Below are 16,435 nucleotides of genomic sequence, written 5' to 3'. Positions count from 1 at the left end.
TGTATGTTCACACACAAAATTACAAAATGGACCAAATCTGTAGCAAACTGAAAAGTAAATAAAGTCTGCACGCACACGACCAGTTTTCCTTGCAGGCACTAAGATTAATAAAAAAGACAGCTGCTGAGATTCAACAAAGTTCAAGTGATGTGACAAACAATGAGCACTTGAGGTTTGAATATTTCCGGTTTAAAACTAATCACAGCGGGACAGCAGCAGGACTTCCCAAATACCAGAGTTCACTACCTGAGGATTTCAATCAAAAGTGAATTTGTTATGGTTTGTTAAATGAGCAGTGGGTTTGTGACAAATGACTGGTGCTTCCATGCTGCCACCCAGTGTCAGCTTGGAGCGCTGCATGATATTTTGCTTCTGTATGAAAACTGCAGAATTTAAAAACATTACTTTTATTTCATTGATTCACACAGTTGACTTCTGCCCCCCTCTTTTGACCACCCGCGCTTTCACATCATGGCATCACAAATAAGAGAAAATAAAAGGAATTCAGGTTGAAAACTGAGATGAAAATATGTCCCATCTATACAAATACAAAGCTTTGAATGTCAAACGAAGGTGGTTATTTGGGCACTTTTGCAGATTGTCAGCAAGGATATACCTATAAAAAAAAAGTACTCAATTAAAACTGTGAGTGAAATCCGGGTAAAACAGCAGTCCCTTGGTATGATCCACAACAACCAATAACTTTAAAGGCAAACAACATTTTAGTAACTTTCAATCCATTTCCATTCAACCACCCACAGAGAAGACCTTGGAGCAAACAGAAAAACAGACAGCACATACACAGTCCCAGGTGCTGTTTGATCACAGCTCGTCCTTGTCCTCGTTCTGAGAGTCTGAGGCTGACGTGCCGTCAGCTTTAGCTTTTTTGGAGTCCTTCTTGGCAACGACTTTTACTGTCTTTTTTGCAGCTGGTTTTGTGTCCTTTTTGTCTACCTGCTTGGCTTGTGTTTTAACCGTCTGTTTTTTTGCAGCAGGTTTGCCTTTGTCTGCTGTCTTGTCCTTTGCCTGGTCTCCAGCTTTGGCCTTTGCTTTCGGAGCAGCTTTGGCTTTAGTGCCTTTAGTTGTTGTTTTGCTGACTGGTTTCTTCTCTGTTTTGTCCTTCGGCGTGTCAGCCGGTTTGTCGGCCTGCGTGTCGGTTGGTGCATCCGGCTTCTGCTCCGCCGGTTTATCGTCTTGTTTTTTATCTGATGGAGGCTCTGGCGTTACTGGTTGGGGCTCTGAGGTGTCTGTCGCCTCCTTCTTACTGAACTCTGCATTCACAGGTGTGGAAAACATCTTCAGCATATCCGCAGCTTGGATTCTCTCCTACAGAACCAATGGAAACATGTGAGGAGAAACAGAATGCATAATAATCCAATTAGGAATCAAAATACCAGAACCAGAGGCAAACACAAAAGGTCTATTCATGCTCGATTAGTAACACTAGGGGGGGGTGGGGGGGGGTTAGGGTTAGGGTTGTGTAATTTAAATTTTTTTCATTTTATCTACTGTAGGTGTGTATTTCCAGAAAACTTCTCCTGCAGGAAAAACAGTTGCTCATTTCTTTCGAATTCCTGTTGCCAGTCAAAAAATAAAACATCATTAACTGCAGCTATGTTTCTTTTACAATTACAAACCATTATATTTCTTTGCAGCAGCAATGATCCATTGTGTGTATTAAGTTAGATTTTAGATTAAAGGCACCGTGTGACGACAAGGATTGTGTTAGTTTACTTCATGTTACACTTACATACTTACAATTACATACACATGTGCTGTATGGGTCTGATAAAATGCTGGTTTAACCCTAATCCATACGACCGCTGTTACATTTTGAAAATGCAACAAAGCAAGAGACAAGCTGTCCCCACAGTGCTGACAAGTCTATACACTGGGGGGTGGGGGGGTATTATAATGTTTCTCTTTGCTGAAGGGAGGGTAGTCGGACTTTTTTGACAGAGCAATTGAGATACTATTAATTTTGTTTTCTCTCCTGCAGTCCACCTGTGTAAGACGTGATTGGTTTCATTATGGCACACTGTTGGATATCTGGTTTCATACATATAAGGCTGCTGCATCATCTGGCCTAATCCATATTTGTTGTCATTATTTAGTTTTTTGGGATAGGTCAAAATATTGCCATGTTAAATTCCATCAGCAGACACAGAGCTGGGCCTGAGCTCAGTTTATTTACCAATTTATTTTTTTTGACAATTTATTTACTTTTTTTATTCAATATTCTGTATTTTGTTCAATTTTTCATAAATCTGGGAAACGCTAAATCCACTTCTAATGTCCTCATTGGCAGCTATTGTGAAAATAATTTTTCCATTAAGATATAAAAAGGTTTAACTAGGTAATCTACCCTCTTAATTTCTGTCTTCTGTAAACTCTTTAGCTATTAATAATGAAGCAATTGTAGAAGCAATATTTCGAGATACTGGGGGGAAGCAGTGTGGCACATTATTACATTGCATGTAAATTTGAATTGGAGTTTACTGCAAAACAATTAGTACATTGAGTTCAATTTTCTGACTTTACACACTTATCGATGCTGCTGGTAAAGAATACTGATGTTAATCTACAGAGATCATCCGTACCTTTTCCTCGTGAGCAGGATCCAGTGTGAACCACAGCGCTACAGCACACCTCTGACCCTTAGTGACAGCTCTGACACCGTGGGGGTTTTCTTTCCCTGCACCGAACCCAACCACACGGCCACACTGTGGACGCACCTCAGCCTGGAGAAGTCAGAAAATACAGAACATGCAACATAAAACAAGCTTGAAATGTACAGCTGCCTTTATTCACACATAATAAGTATTATAACGTGGTGTTGAATGCAGATTGTGGAAATAACAGTTGAATATTTACCGTGACTGTTTTGGCATCCATCTCAGTGAAAATGAAATCTCCTCCGTCAAAGTCATCATTTAAATAAAGAATGGCACTGCAGGGGGGACATTAGGATGTTATGTGGGTGCTCATTATCACAGTTGTGTGGTTGATGCTTAGACTAGACATAGTGTATTTGTGTGCATGTGCTCACCTGTAGTCTCTGTGTGTGTATGCAGGAGGTTCCTTGATACACTCGTTCAGCTCGGACACCAGCAGACAGTTGTCCACGTGAACAGGGTGACTCAGGTCCTTACGGTCCTCCTGCTTCTCTAAATAACAACAATACAGAGGGAAGCTGAAACGTTTTAGGCCATAATCACACAACTACCACCACCACCTGTCAGGAGCACTGTAAAAGTGCAAAGTCAAATTGGATGATTTCTTAAAGGGGCTAGTTTTCTCTGCCGCCCAATGTGGTTTCGTGTTGGGAGTAGGTGGTGGTGATTGTCGCTTGAGAAGAGCTTCGGCCGCGGTTGCGTTAACAAGACAAGACGATACAATATGACTTCTGAGCAGTGCTGCGTCTTCAGGGCAAACTGGAGGCTACAGTGAGTCGCTATTAGAAAGTGACTAGACGCTAGCTGAGAGATAGATAGTTAGCATGCTTACTTCAGTAGAAGAAAAGACCAGATAGAGACAAGTTAACATTGGAGTTGCTTTCCACCACTGGAGACAGCTGTTGGTGAGTAAAGGAATGGAGTTTGATGCTGAACTCACAACGTTTCTCCTAGACTGGTAAGTAAACAGCTGTTAATGCTAACGTTAGCTATGTAGCAATAGCAAAACTTACAAATAGCTCCTTTAAAGCTGATTGTTTTTTCCACTGACAATGGACTAAATGACTGTGTGTAACATGAAATGGGATCACTCATTGGGACATAGCTACAGACAATTATCACAGAGCTTTTTAACATGCAATGTTTTTGTTCTAGAGACACCAACTCTGCTTTTATCAGCCTTGTTTCTAGCAGCAGTTAGCAACTAGCTGGTGAACATAGTAAAGGATTTAACTGCTAAAATGCCTGATATTTTAGAGCTAAAAGAACTCCAAATTACTACTTATAGTATATGCTAATGCTATATATAATATGATATATAACAATGATTTATGCTAGTATATATAATGATATATACTAACACTAAATGGCTAATTCTCAGTGTCTGCAGGCAATTGTTTGTCAACACATTCTCCACCACATGTTTATAAGGTGATAACATATCACTGTTGTGTGTTGTGCTGCCCCCTCTTGGCCTGTAAAAATCAACTAATGCAGCTTTAACTTTGGAAGAGATCAAATTCAGGTCCACGATTTTGACTACTTTTTTGCAACCAAATAATCATCACAAAGACAAGGTGGATACACCAGGTACATAAAGCAGTTGTTAGGCTTCTTTGCATCGTCAAAGCTGGTCAGCCTTTACTTTCAGTCAAAACACACATGCACCTACAAACATACATTTATTGTGATGTAATGTAATGTAGATCTACTTTACAATAAAAAAGACAGCATGTCACATTGACTGAGATCTTGATCTGTTTTGGCAACAAAGTGCAAATCACACAATCTGGTTTACAGCAAGATAAACAATAAACCTGCCATCACGTCCTTCGAGTCAACATGTACTATACTGTAGGTCACATGTTTTAAGCTGTACCTCTCTCACATCAGTCAATGATTTCTAGCTGGAGTCTTCTCAATAGCAACAGCAATTGGGATTCATAGGCAGAGTGGTATTTACATCCATTTGCCACACTAAACCTATCCCTGTTCAGGAGTAGTGAGATTACTAGAAAGAAAATGGGTGGCTGGGTGTTTAGCTACACACAAATAGATCCCTTTTCCCACTATTATTTTTATTTATTTGTTTGGATGGGTAACCTTGTGAGGCAGCTGGACTTCTCACAATTGAGAATCCATCTTTCCAGGCTCTGAAACTCTACTCACTTGTGGTCGAAATACAGTGGTTCAGACCAATCAGCCTCCTATGAGGGCGGAACTACTGACCGCTACGAAGAAGAGACAGCTTTGTTATTCCTATACATGACTTTTATGCACAAATTTTCCTTACAAAGACAACAACAATCATCTACTGACATGCTACCTAGCTTTCAAAGCTCCTCAGACTACAGGAAGGCGTGTTTCTTCTTCAGCGCTCTAGATGGTCAGATGGTTCATCCAATCACCTGCCAAGTATTTTTTAAAAGCAGCTGCCCTTTTCCAAACAGTTTCCGACAAAGTCTTCCCTGAAGGTTCTGTGTAACAAACCATCTGGCACATGAGGTTATTGGATGGGTGGAGCGTGGGTGAAGAGAGTTGGGAAATTTCTCATGTTCAGGTTTTTGTTTTTACTGTTTAAAAGAAAACAATTTGAAAGACCTGAAAATACTTAAGTTGTTGTAATGATAGATCTAACAGATGCGACAGATCATTTTATGAATGAACCAACAGAAAAGATAAATCTGCAGCCTCCCATCACTGAGGACACAGGAGTATTGATTTTTTTAATAAAGAGCAGTGTATCTGTTTCACACAAACACACAACACCAGCATATCATAACCGTCTGACTCACCATCAATAGCAGAGCGACAGACCAGGTGGGAATAGGAGAAGTAGAGCGGAGTTTCCAGGCTGAAGTACGACTCCAACACCTTCCTCACCCTCTCGCTCAGGTCGAAGAACAGACGAGCGCTCTTCAGCGGGACCTTCCCCTCCTGTCCAAGCTGCGGGAGGTGGAAACATGTTTCACCGGGGTCAGTCCTATGTTCCCACAGCCTTACGTTCCCACAGCCCTATGTTCCCACAGCCCTATGTTCCCACAGCCCTATGTTCCCACATTTCTAAGAATGTTTTGAAAATTAGGCCCTATTTTCCCACAGTCTTATATGTTCCCATAAGCCCATGTCCACACTAACCCGGGTAATATTTATCCGGTTAGCCCTTCCATCCACATTAGAACGGTGAATTCCGAAACTGAAAACGATGCTTTACAAAAACGATCGCTGAGGTGGATAAATGTGAAGACGCCGTGTAACGTGTATGCAAAGCGTTCTGAAAGGGTATAAAAGGGGAATATAGGGCTGTGGGAACATAGACACGCTCCCGTTTCACCAGCAGGTACAAGGAGGACACCAACGAGGGTGAAAGTACTCAAATGTGACTGTGTTCCTGAAAGGTTGAACTCCCTGGCATGTGGACATTGTGGCTGTTTTCTAATAAGAACATCACAGGTTTGACCAAACAGTTGCTTTAGACACAGGAGAGCTACAGACCTTGACAGCCTTCAGGACGGTGACTCCCTGGAACAGCTCACTGGGGGAGTGGGGGGAAGTGCTCCCCCTGTAGCCATCTCCTATCAGAGCAGCTGCCTGGAAAATATTCACAACGTCAACAACTCTGACACACACAGCGGACGACACAAACATAGAAGACAACCAGGCATCCGGTGACATGATAGAGCTTCTTTCTATATTTTTGGAAAGAAAGGCATATGTTTTAAAATTACACAAATATGCAAAAACATCTAAAAACAACTGTAACACTGGTGACATTTAAAAACTAACTTTTTATAGTCTGCAACTGTTTGGCATGTGACTCTCAGAACTGTCGTGATAACTTCAAAATGTAAAGTTTAAGCTTAGAAAGTAATGGTGTTTTCCCATGGTTTAGCTCATTTTAGTGCAAGTTTAAGAGGGATGCAAGATTAGTTGCCATATAACTGGTGATGTTTCCTGACACCGAAGCGCTGAGGCATTTCTAAAAATGGACGAAACGCTTTTGTGGGTTGATGGTTTATTCTGTATTCTTGAACTGTGGTGTGTTGTGTTAGGATGTGAACAAGGTGTTGGCACTTTAAAGTACATGATATTAACTAATTGTCTTCTCTGTAATTACATGTGGTATTTTGTGTATCTTTAGTATTTGTCTATATGTATATATTACTTTTGTAGTAATGGCAGTAAAGATAACTCAACAACATGTGAGCGACTTCTCTACACTGATAACTCACATTGGATAGGTGGTGCAGCTCCCTGCACTCGTCATGACTGACCACTCCATCCAGCAACACCCGCTCAGAGCCATTCAGCTGCTTGGACGTCATGGTTACTTTGATGTCATCGTACAACACAGCACCACCTAGAGGAGGTAGGTCACAGTCAAGAGTCAACCATACATGCATCCATCCATTATCCATACCGCTTATCCTTATGGGGTTCGCAGGGGGCTACTCCCCGCTGACACTGGGCGAGGGCGGGGGAACACCCTGGACAGGCTGTCAAGACTATCACACGGCTGACACATGGAGGCAAACACTCATATTCACACCCATGGGGCAATTTATACGGAGGCAAATCCGTCTCACCAGATTTTGAAATTGTAAAGCCTGTGAATTTCTAGCACTGATATTTGTTTCATTGAAATAATGTATCAGATTTTTTTTTTTCTGATCCCAAAATTCAAGTTAAAAATTTAGACATTCGGGATTCCAAAGATAAGCAATCGATTATGTCTCAAATTAAACCACCATCCAGATGATCAAGTTACAGTCCACTGATCAGGTCTGTGCCGCCACAACCATACATAGCAAATCATTTTGATTTAAACATTTGAATAACATTTCAAACATTTGGTTGACTAGCCCTCTGGGTGACATGTTTACCTTCCTGCGGCACTATTATCTTGGCCATATCTGACGAATCCTTCTTCTTCTCCTCAACCAGAGTCTCGATCTCCTTCATTAGGTTTCCTATTTCCTCTGTGATCCTCGCTGCAGTCTCTCTGTCAGCTCTGAGGGGGAAACAGAAAGGCCATAACATCACTTTAACTGCCCATTCATAATTGCCCTGCACGTGCGTTTGTGGCAGTGTCTTAAAATCTTACTTCTGCTTGTCTCTCAGTTTCTTAGGCATGACATCTTCAGGAGTCCATGTGTCCTGAATACAAAACGACAGTAACGTAAAATGTCCGATACCACTCTTTATATTTCAGCACAGCATTAAATGAGCACAATGTGATGGAGAATACATGATTCATTCACTCACTGGATCTACAAAGGTGATTCCAAATGCTTCATATCCAAAGTAAAGCAGCTCTTTCTCCAGTATGGATTGCTGAATGTACTGTTTCACCACCTGGGGGTCAAAAAAAAAAAAATCAGTTATACCTTGACTACATCTGTTGAAAACTACTGTCTGCAAAAAAGCCACTATATGTACATGAGATATGTTATTAAGGCAAAATAACTAAGTTTATATTTATTATATGTGCTGAGGTTATTGCTAAAAAGGTTTTACACAGGTACCAGTGAACTTTGATTGCATTCAATTGTTCTCATGTGTTCAGAGGAATAGTCTTTAAAAAGAAGCATTGAGTGCTACGTGGATTTTTTCCACAGTTGCTGTCTCTGCCAATAACAATAGACCTTTTTTTTTTTTTTTTTTTAACGGTGATTTTTTATGACTTTATTGGAAAGCTGACAATGGAGAGATGGCAGGAAACAAGGGGACAGAGAGATGAAGAGTTACCTAACCAGACACAAACCAGGGACCTAAAATAGCACTTTCTCACAGCAGACATGACTTGTCATAAGAAGAAAAGCACAGGTTTTACTAATGACATTAACAATGGATCAGTTCTATTCATGGGTCCCAGTAAGCCATGACAGTGTGACAGTGAGCCGGCAGGCACAGCACCAAGGCCCTGCACCTGAAGCAGCCTGATGGAATTAGCTACCGTACCGTACCGTACTGTAACACCATGCTTCATCTGTGGTCTGTCAGACATTTTACTTTTATCAAAGAAATTGCAGCTCTTGCAATTCCGTTACTGCACGTGGCCATATTGCGATTTTGATAATGTTTCGATTAGTCGTTCAGCCCTAATTTATACCTGTGCTTTTTTTAGTGTCACGTGAAAATAACTTCTGTGAAAATTGTCTATGCCAGAATTACAGAATGTTGATGCCTTCAGAACCTTGAAAAGTAACAAAAATGAGGTTTGATATTAATTTTAAATCTAAAGGTTTCTACAAATTAAACAAAATGTGTTTTTAAGTAGGGTTGATGAATTAATAATAAAGCAATTTATGCTGCATTTCCAATTACTTTGCAAAAGCACCATAACCAGCAACTATACATCTATATAAAAACAGGAAACAGCATAAACAGGGTCTTTTTTTGGGTTGAAGAAACTTTTTTGTGCCTCACCCACACCTACACCCTTGAAATGTTTTTATCCCAAAACTGGGAATGGGTTTAAAGTGGGTTCAGCTGTGAAAGCTCATTAGTATTCATTAGTATTGATTGGCAGTTCTATTAACACAGTACTATACACACTAAATACTGTATAATATGGACATTTAGCGCCTGGGGCAATCTTAAAAATCTTACCAATTGCTTCTTTAAAAAGCAGCAGCAAACGTTTATGTACTTTAGATTACCATCAGTGCTTTTTTAATGTCTCTTTTGTGCCCTTGAGTATGTTTGAGACATAATGGAGACTATTTTTTCTTTAAGCTCATGTTGTGCAGGCTGATTTGCTGCCGATCGTTATGGATTAAGATAACACTCTGCTAGAAATAACTGTACGGTGCTTTTGGATGAAAGCCTCTACTCCGTGTGTTGCAAGTGAGACCTACTGTACCTGTCTGGCTGATATGGTTTCTGCCTTGTCTTCGCCCAACACAGCAGAATAATAAGCCAGGTTCTGGTTCATCACCTCATCATTAGGGCGGAACAACAGGAAGGTCTTAGCGCACTCTATGGCCTGCTCGTACTTCTCACCTGCAGAGAGGGGGCAAAGGCAAGAAGGAGATCAGCAGGTGTGAAAGAGTTATTGAACTGATATACAATTTGTTTTGTTTGTCACTGGGTTTTTAACTGGCATTATTATCATCGTATTTACTCAAGAGCACTGTGCTTTCTTTAAACAGGTGTTCATTCCACTGATTTTACACATCCAGATGAGTTAACTTACCAGGAGAGAACAACTCGGCCGGTGAACAAAAACAGCTGTATCATGTCTTCTGTCATTTTCAATTAATTTTATGAGGCCTGAGAAATAACCTTGATCATGTCATCTGGGTTATCTCTGCTTGTTCTGGGAGGAAACAAATGTATAAACCAAATCTGAGGGTGTGGGGTTTGAAAGATGTAGATGTTTACCAAACAGTGGGACTCTAACACAGAGACAAGATGGATTATGGGAAGTGTAAGATCGAGTGTTTATGGAGCTTGATTGGGGTTTGTGTGCTTGCTTTTGGACTCTTTATGTTTGGACTTTTGGTTGATTTCCTGTTTTTATTTTGAAATGACTTCCCTTGTGTGTCTCGTGGATATTTTACTTCCCGTCTAGGTCTGGGTCTAGGTGTTTCCCTCCTTCATGATTGTTTGCCCCACCCTAATGTGTTTCCTCTGTGTTCAGTTACTGCTTCCCTTGTGTGTATTTAGTGTCTGTGCTCCCTGTTTGGATTTGTGATGTTTCCCTGTGTCTCTTGCGCCCGTGCTCCCGTTTTTAGGTTTTCTGTAGTGCTCCTGTTTTGCATGTGATGTTCCCACTCTTTGGATTTTCTGGTTTTTGTTCCTGCCTAGCTTTTCTAGCAAGCCCAACAGAGTGGTGACTCCTCTCTAGAGCAATGATCTAGTGTTTAAGTTGAACTGTCACAAATATCATATCAATATTTCAAGATTATCATCTTAATAGTCCTGCATCAGGACTCCCAATATGTGGATGACATAGCCTGTGAGAAATGGGTATTAGCCAGGTGATGAGCAGTGCCTGGTGTTTGAGTTCAATTTTTGTCTCATCAGACCAGAGAATCTTTTCTCTCATGCTCTCACAGTCCTTTAAATGCTGTTTGGCCAACTCCAGCAAGGCTGTCCTATGTCTTTTACTCAAAGTGGCTTTCGTCTAGCTGCTCTACCATAAAGGCCTGATTGATGGAGCCCTGCTCAAATGGTCGTACTTCCGGCAGGTCTCTCCTTCAGAGGACTTCTGAAGCTCTGTTAGAGAGACCATTGGGTTCTTGGTCACCTCCCTGACCAAGGCTCTTCTTGCCTGGTTACTCAATTTGACTGGTCGGCCAAAACATCTTCCATTTCAATATTATTGAAGCCAATATGCTCCTGGGAACACTGAAAGCTTTAGAAATGGTTTTATACTCTTGCCCTGATCTATGTCTCGCCACAATTTTATTGCAGAGGTCTACAGAAACTTCAGAAGACCTCATGGTTTGGTTTTTTTCCTGACATGCGCTGTGAGTTGCAGGACCTTACATACACAGGTGTGAGCTTTTCAAAACTATGTCCTATATTCTATTCAGTTTGCCACATGTTGACTCCGGGATAATTAAAGCAAAAAAGATCCAGATGTCCGAATGTAGAATCCTTCATCTGGTTAAAATATCTGGTTGAAAATTAACAAAATGCAAAAGGTGCATCTTAAAAATGTGGTTTAAAACTGAATAAAAGTGGATTGTGAGTTGACACATGATCAGTGTCATTTTTAGACATTTTAATCTGGAAAAGTTACATATTATGGACAAAAACACACGCTGAAGAAGAGAGTGCTGTGAGACTCACTGTTGTAGTAGGAGAACTGCATGTAGTTGAACTGTGAGGGGAGGAAATCCTCGAAGGGCTTGTCTCTACCAGCTGTAGAGGCCAGCTCCACGGAGCAGTGCTGCTTACAGCTCAGGACCTGCGTGTAGTGGTCTGACACACACACACAATCACATTTAGATTAAATCAATCACCAAATTCTCTACGTTCTTAAGAACAAAGATGTACAGTCTCACCTGTCACGGTCTGGAACAGGTCGGCACTGTACTCCATGTAGTTGTATCCGTCGTAGTTGTAGGCTCCCTCGCACAGAGCTCTGCACTCCTTATCGGCTGTGAAGTACTCGTCTATGGCCACTTCAAAGTGTTCGGCCGCTAGACCGAACGAGTCGTCGCTGTAGTAACTCTTCCCCAGCAGGAACTCGGCCTGAGGAGAAAGTATGTGTATTGTTACTGGAGCTATGTGATATAAACATGTTCTATTCTAGGTAATAGTCAGAATTAGTCTGGGTTTACTTGTATTAGGTTAGTCAGGTATGCAGGTATGTACACCTTTCAATTCAGGTTCTGTTTGATGTGTTATTCACTGTAACAGTAGTAATAACACAGCAGGTATGTCAGGAGATTTCTGAAGTAAAATGGACAAAAAGAAACACAACAATGTGATTATTATAATCAACATGTCAGACAAGAGGCCAACATGCTATAAAAGTCCTCAGAGAAAGAGTTCGCTCTCACCATATGGGGCCTGGCCTCCAAATCTTTGAAGTCTTCTGCCTGTACTCCTGCCATCATCCTGTAGTAATCCAGGTTCTGTTTCATCTCCATGTGGTCCGGGTTGGCCAGGAAGAACGTGTTGGCCGCTGCCACCGCCTTGTCCAGCTTATTGATCTGAAACAACACACAAGTTCATCTCATCCTCTCCCATTACACTTTTGATAATCAGCAAACCACCTGGAGGAGAAGCCTACAGACTCTGATCTTCTGTTACAGGTTCACTGCTGTGTCATCACATTTCTAATGTTTCTACTTCTATGTGCCTCTCAAACAGTCAACTGAGGTAAAGCTGAATGAGCTCATTTTTTTTATCAATTAGGAGCAGCAGATCAGGCCATAAACACAACAACAGCACAAAGTTGTAATTGCTCACATGTTAGCTTACAGATATTTAAACATCGAGCAGTCCTGGAGCAACATCCACCAGATCTGGCGAATATAATATTCATATTATTTCACCTCTGTTTTGGTCTCCACAAACTCCTAGGAGAAATATCTGGCTCTTTAGCTGATGAAATCCTCCGCTGTGTTCGCCAGCTAGCTAAAATTGTTGCTAGTAGCTTCCTAGCTGCCATTTTGTGCTGTGTAGCTACAACACAGTGGGTTTATCGCAGCTTTATGGTAAAAACAGCCGCCTGCTGCTGCTGCTGCTGCTGCTGGAAACGAGGTTACGAGAGCAGCTAGAGAGAACCAAGACAGGAAAGTTGGGAGCTGTAAAACCAAAACAATGAAAAAAGAAAGATTGTGCATTTTTTTCCATCTAAGAGAAATGGGGGCAGTTTCAGAGTTGATGATAATTCATATGAAATACTGACTAGTGCAGCTTTAATAAACATAATAGACAGGCTCACATCACCCTGGATCTATTTCTCAGTAGTACTAAATGGAAAAAACTGACCAACCTTTCATTAGTTCAGTTATTTATTTATAGTTCAATTACAATCCTCACCTGCCTCTCTAAGCTCCAATAAAACCCCAGAATGAAGTAGCCTACCCTTTCATCCAAGAGACCACTAAACTGGCTTAGAGGCGTTATCCAGAACCTCTTTCACACGAGGACCTCTAAACTGACACAAATTAGACCACAGACCCCCATCTGATCTGATATTTGCTTTTAGATGTTTTATTACAGAGGTTGTTTGAAACCATTGACCAAAGTTAAATTATTCCCATTTTTGCTGGGAAGTCCAAGGAATCCCCTCAAGGAACCCTGGGGGTGTGTGATCCCCACTTTGAGAACCACTGATCCAGTAGGCTTGATCCACAGAGGCAGCTGCTATGGCCAAAGTTTGGAAAGTCAGAAATATAGTAACCATACTAATGTTTGATGACTGAATATCTGTTTTCCTGTTTTTTTTGTTCACTGAGCATGAAGGAACAATAATGACAGGAATTATTAAGGAAATACATAGAGGCTATATTTGACATTATTTCTTACATATGCACAGATTTTAGTATAAAACTCTGCACCAGCTTTTTTCATTATGTTGCTGCTTTCAGGTTTCTGCAGGAGAGTCGGACTTTCCAATACAAACATAACAATCCAAGAAAACTGTGAATGAAAAATACAAAGAGAATTGGAAGTTTGAGATTATAACAGTTTGCAAACAACTTTCCATCGTATTAAAAGTCACTCAAGCGTGCCAGCAAAGCTTTACTTTGTTTTTTATATGCATACGTTCAGAGAGCAGCGGTTTGGGCCTTTAAACCCAAAGTCTACATCCTCGCGTCAGACTGCACAGACAGACGCTGACTCCACCTTAAGACGTGGCATGGCTGTCTTGGTTTTAGGGGGTTGGGGTATTTACAGTCTCCAGCTCCACATCAGCTCTGACTTAAAGATTGAATGAGATCGTAACTAAAATGTATTTAAGTTTTTCACTCTGCAGCTACACTGGGACAAAACATTTATATCACTCTACAGAACCCTTTTACACTTATAGCTCACCGCCTACTGCACTCAGTTATATACCTTGAAGTAGGCGACTTGTAAGTAGTTATATGGGGTCCTCTTCTTGAACTCCAGCTCAATTTCTTCACTGACCAGATGCAGATTCGGCGGACCGAGTTTCTGAGTCTCGCAGGAGTTCACACAGTCCGCCCGTTTCAGGATTTTCTGGAAGAAGCCCAGGTCCTCCACAGACCCGGCCCCCGGTATGGGAACTCCCAAGCCGGCCAATGGGTCACCGAAAGCGGACTGGTTGGCGCAGCTGAGCCGGCACTGAGCCTTCACATTGCGGACCGTAGCTTTGTTCCTGAGCGCCCTCTCCATGTTCAGGATAACCGACAACCAGTCCCCCCTGTAGTAGGCTTCCACCGCCGTGTCGAAGAGGATATCATACGGCTCCAAAACCGAGTGGCTGCTCAGATTATTGTCCGATGTGCACAATGGCAGAACAAGGCACAGAAACAGCAGCGCATAACGGAGCTCCATGACGGTAAAATGTCAGGGCTCTGCAGCGGGTCAGGAGCCTGGACCGGAGACTACAGGAACCGGTAGAGAGAGGGGTTGAAACTCTCCTCTTCCTCCGACAGTAACTTGGCTGGAGGTGGGGTTTGAACAGTTGAGCCCCCGGTAACACCACCCACCCCGTCATCCCCCCTTTAGTCCTACACTTGGAGAAATCATTATAGTGCCATATAAGACGCTCCTACTGTGGGCCTGTACTGAGGAAAATGAAGCTACGATTGACCTTAGTGTAGAATACAATAAAAGTTTATTATCAAATATATTAAATAACTGTTTTACTGGTTTCCGGATGGATTCCCTGATAAAAGAAAGTTTTATTTGCAACAGAAGTTCATTATGACAAAATTAGGGGGGGAAACTGTTAAATATCTGATTGATTTTCTAAATAATTTTAGTCCACAGGACAAACTGTGACACCAGCTGCTTCTTTCAGAGCTGGTGTGTGATGTATATTCTCAGACGTGGCAGTTTGTTCACTTCACATATCCAAAACCTGGAATGAGAGCAGAACAAACACTGTATTTAACATGGTAATGAGGCATTGGCCTGTTAGAACTTGCATGAAATAAGGAACTTCCGTGGCTTTCCGGTACATACAGACAAAAGTGTAAAATGAGCCTAGTCTTTTTTTGTATTCTATTTGTTAAATTGCATTCCCTTACAGTGATTATTTCTCAACAGAAGGAGTTACCAACTCCATGATATCTAGTTTATACCCATACATACAGGCACATACATACACATACTTTAACAGATTAAACACGTACATTTAGGAAAATAAATTAATTAATAAGTAAATATAAGTAATAAAGTAAAATAAAAGGGAGAGAAAAATATAATAGCCTAACGAATAAGACAGGTTTAACTAATTTTAAACGTATAGCTGTTCTTATTCCTTTCTCCTCCCTCTGCTCACCCTCTTCTCCCCTCTTCCTATCCCCCACCCCATTTCTTTCCCCTCTCTGTATTTATTTGTTTTTTAACAATATTATTTTTGTATAATATTTGTTTAATGGATACTGTTCCATCTTATGTCAAAGAGTTTGCTAGATTTCTAATACTGTGATTTATTATCTCCATTTCATAAATATCAATAATTGTGTCCTTCCATTTGCTTAATTGTGGTGCCTCTGTTTTCAGTAGGTTTTTCGTTATTTGTTTAAAATTTAGTATCTTCTGCACCAGTCACACAGGCTATTGTACTGTACTGTTGGTGGCACTTTCCATTCCTCTTGACAATACACAGTTCACCATCACACAGTTGAATTAAACACATCTTTAACACAGTTTCAACAAAAACTGAACATCATAACCGTCATGATGGTAGGGCTCATTGAAGGGCTCTCGTGTTAGACTGCATTGGTATTAGCTGGGTGTCCCTAAACTGACATCTGAGTATGTATTTTAAGATCCCTCTGCATATTTGGGGGTATCACAGAGATGAGTTGCAAGTTAATGGAAAACCCAACATAACGTGTCTTAGTAAAGTGTTGTTTCATCATAGTTTCAGTGCTCCCCGTAGATCCTGGAAGTGTGGAAGTCTAAGGATCAACACCATTTTTCCAAAGCATATTCCCTCATTTGGTGTCTTGGTGATAGTGGATGAAGAGTGCTGTCTACGGATTTATACTACTCGCGTTTTTTCAGAAATAAAATACGTGTAGGTGCGCTCGCAATGGATTATGGGAGAAGCACGTTCAGTGGGTAAGTAAATGAAAACAAGAAGATAATTA

At 41.1% G+C, this 16,435-nt stretch overlaps 1 protein-coding gene across 1 annotated transcript; it reads right to left on the bottom strand.

The window, feature by feature from the left end:
* Positions 1-428: 428 nt before the first annotated feature.
* p3h1 (prolyl 3-hydroxylase 1) lies at positions 429-14,746 on the bottom strand. The gene is made up of 15 exons (XM_022745290.1): positions 14,205-14,746; positions 12,194-12,346; positions 11,693-11,882; positions 11,478-11,609; positions 9,541-9,680; positions 7,941-8,030; positions 7,780-7,832; positions 7,559-7,686; positions 6,908-7,035; positions 6,171-6,266; positions 5,471-5,621; positions 3,050-3,167; positions 2,875-2,950; positions 2,601-2,741; positions 429-1,326 (listed from the first exon to the last, which is right to left on the bottom strand). The coding sequence occupies exons 1-15, from the start codon at positions 14,664-14,666 to the stop codon at positions 823-825; spliced, it is 2,562 nt and encodes an 853-aa protein (XP_022601011.1). The 5' UTR covers positions 14,667-14,746; the 3' UTR covers positions 429-822.
* Positions 14,747-16,435: the final 1,689 nt, after the last annotated feature.

The sequence above is a fragment of the Seriola dumerili genome, unplaced genomic scaffold, assembly GCF_002260705.1.
Source record: "Seriola dumerili isolate Sdu_G_001 unplaced genomic scaffold, Sdu_1.0 BDQW01000088.1, whole genome shotgun sequence".
Classification (NCBI taxonomy): Eukaryota; Metazoa; Chordata; class Actinopteri; order Carangiformes; family Carangidae; genus Seriola; species Seriola dumerili.
This window is presented reverse-complemented; position numbering and strand designations above follow the sequence as displayed.

What these genes read in the sequence shown, in the direction of transcription:
- p3h1 (XM_022745290.1), bottom strand. Translation starts at nt 14,666, where the DNA reads ATGGAGCTCCGTTATGCGCTGCTGTTTCTGTGCCTTGTTCTGCCATTG. An exon ending in GAATCACCTTTGTAGATCCA is followed by an intron (nt 7,833 to 7,940) that starts GTGAGTGAATGA and finishes TTTTGTATTCAG; the next exon opens with GACACATGGACTCCTGAAGA. An exon ending in AGCTGCACCACCTATCCAAT is followed by an intron (nt 6,267 to 6,907) that starts GTGAGTTATCAG and finishes AATATTTTCCAG; the next exon opens with GCAGCTGCTCTGATAGGAGA.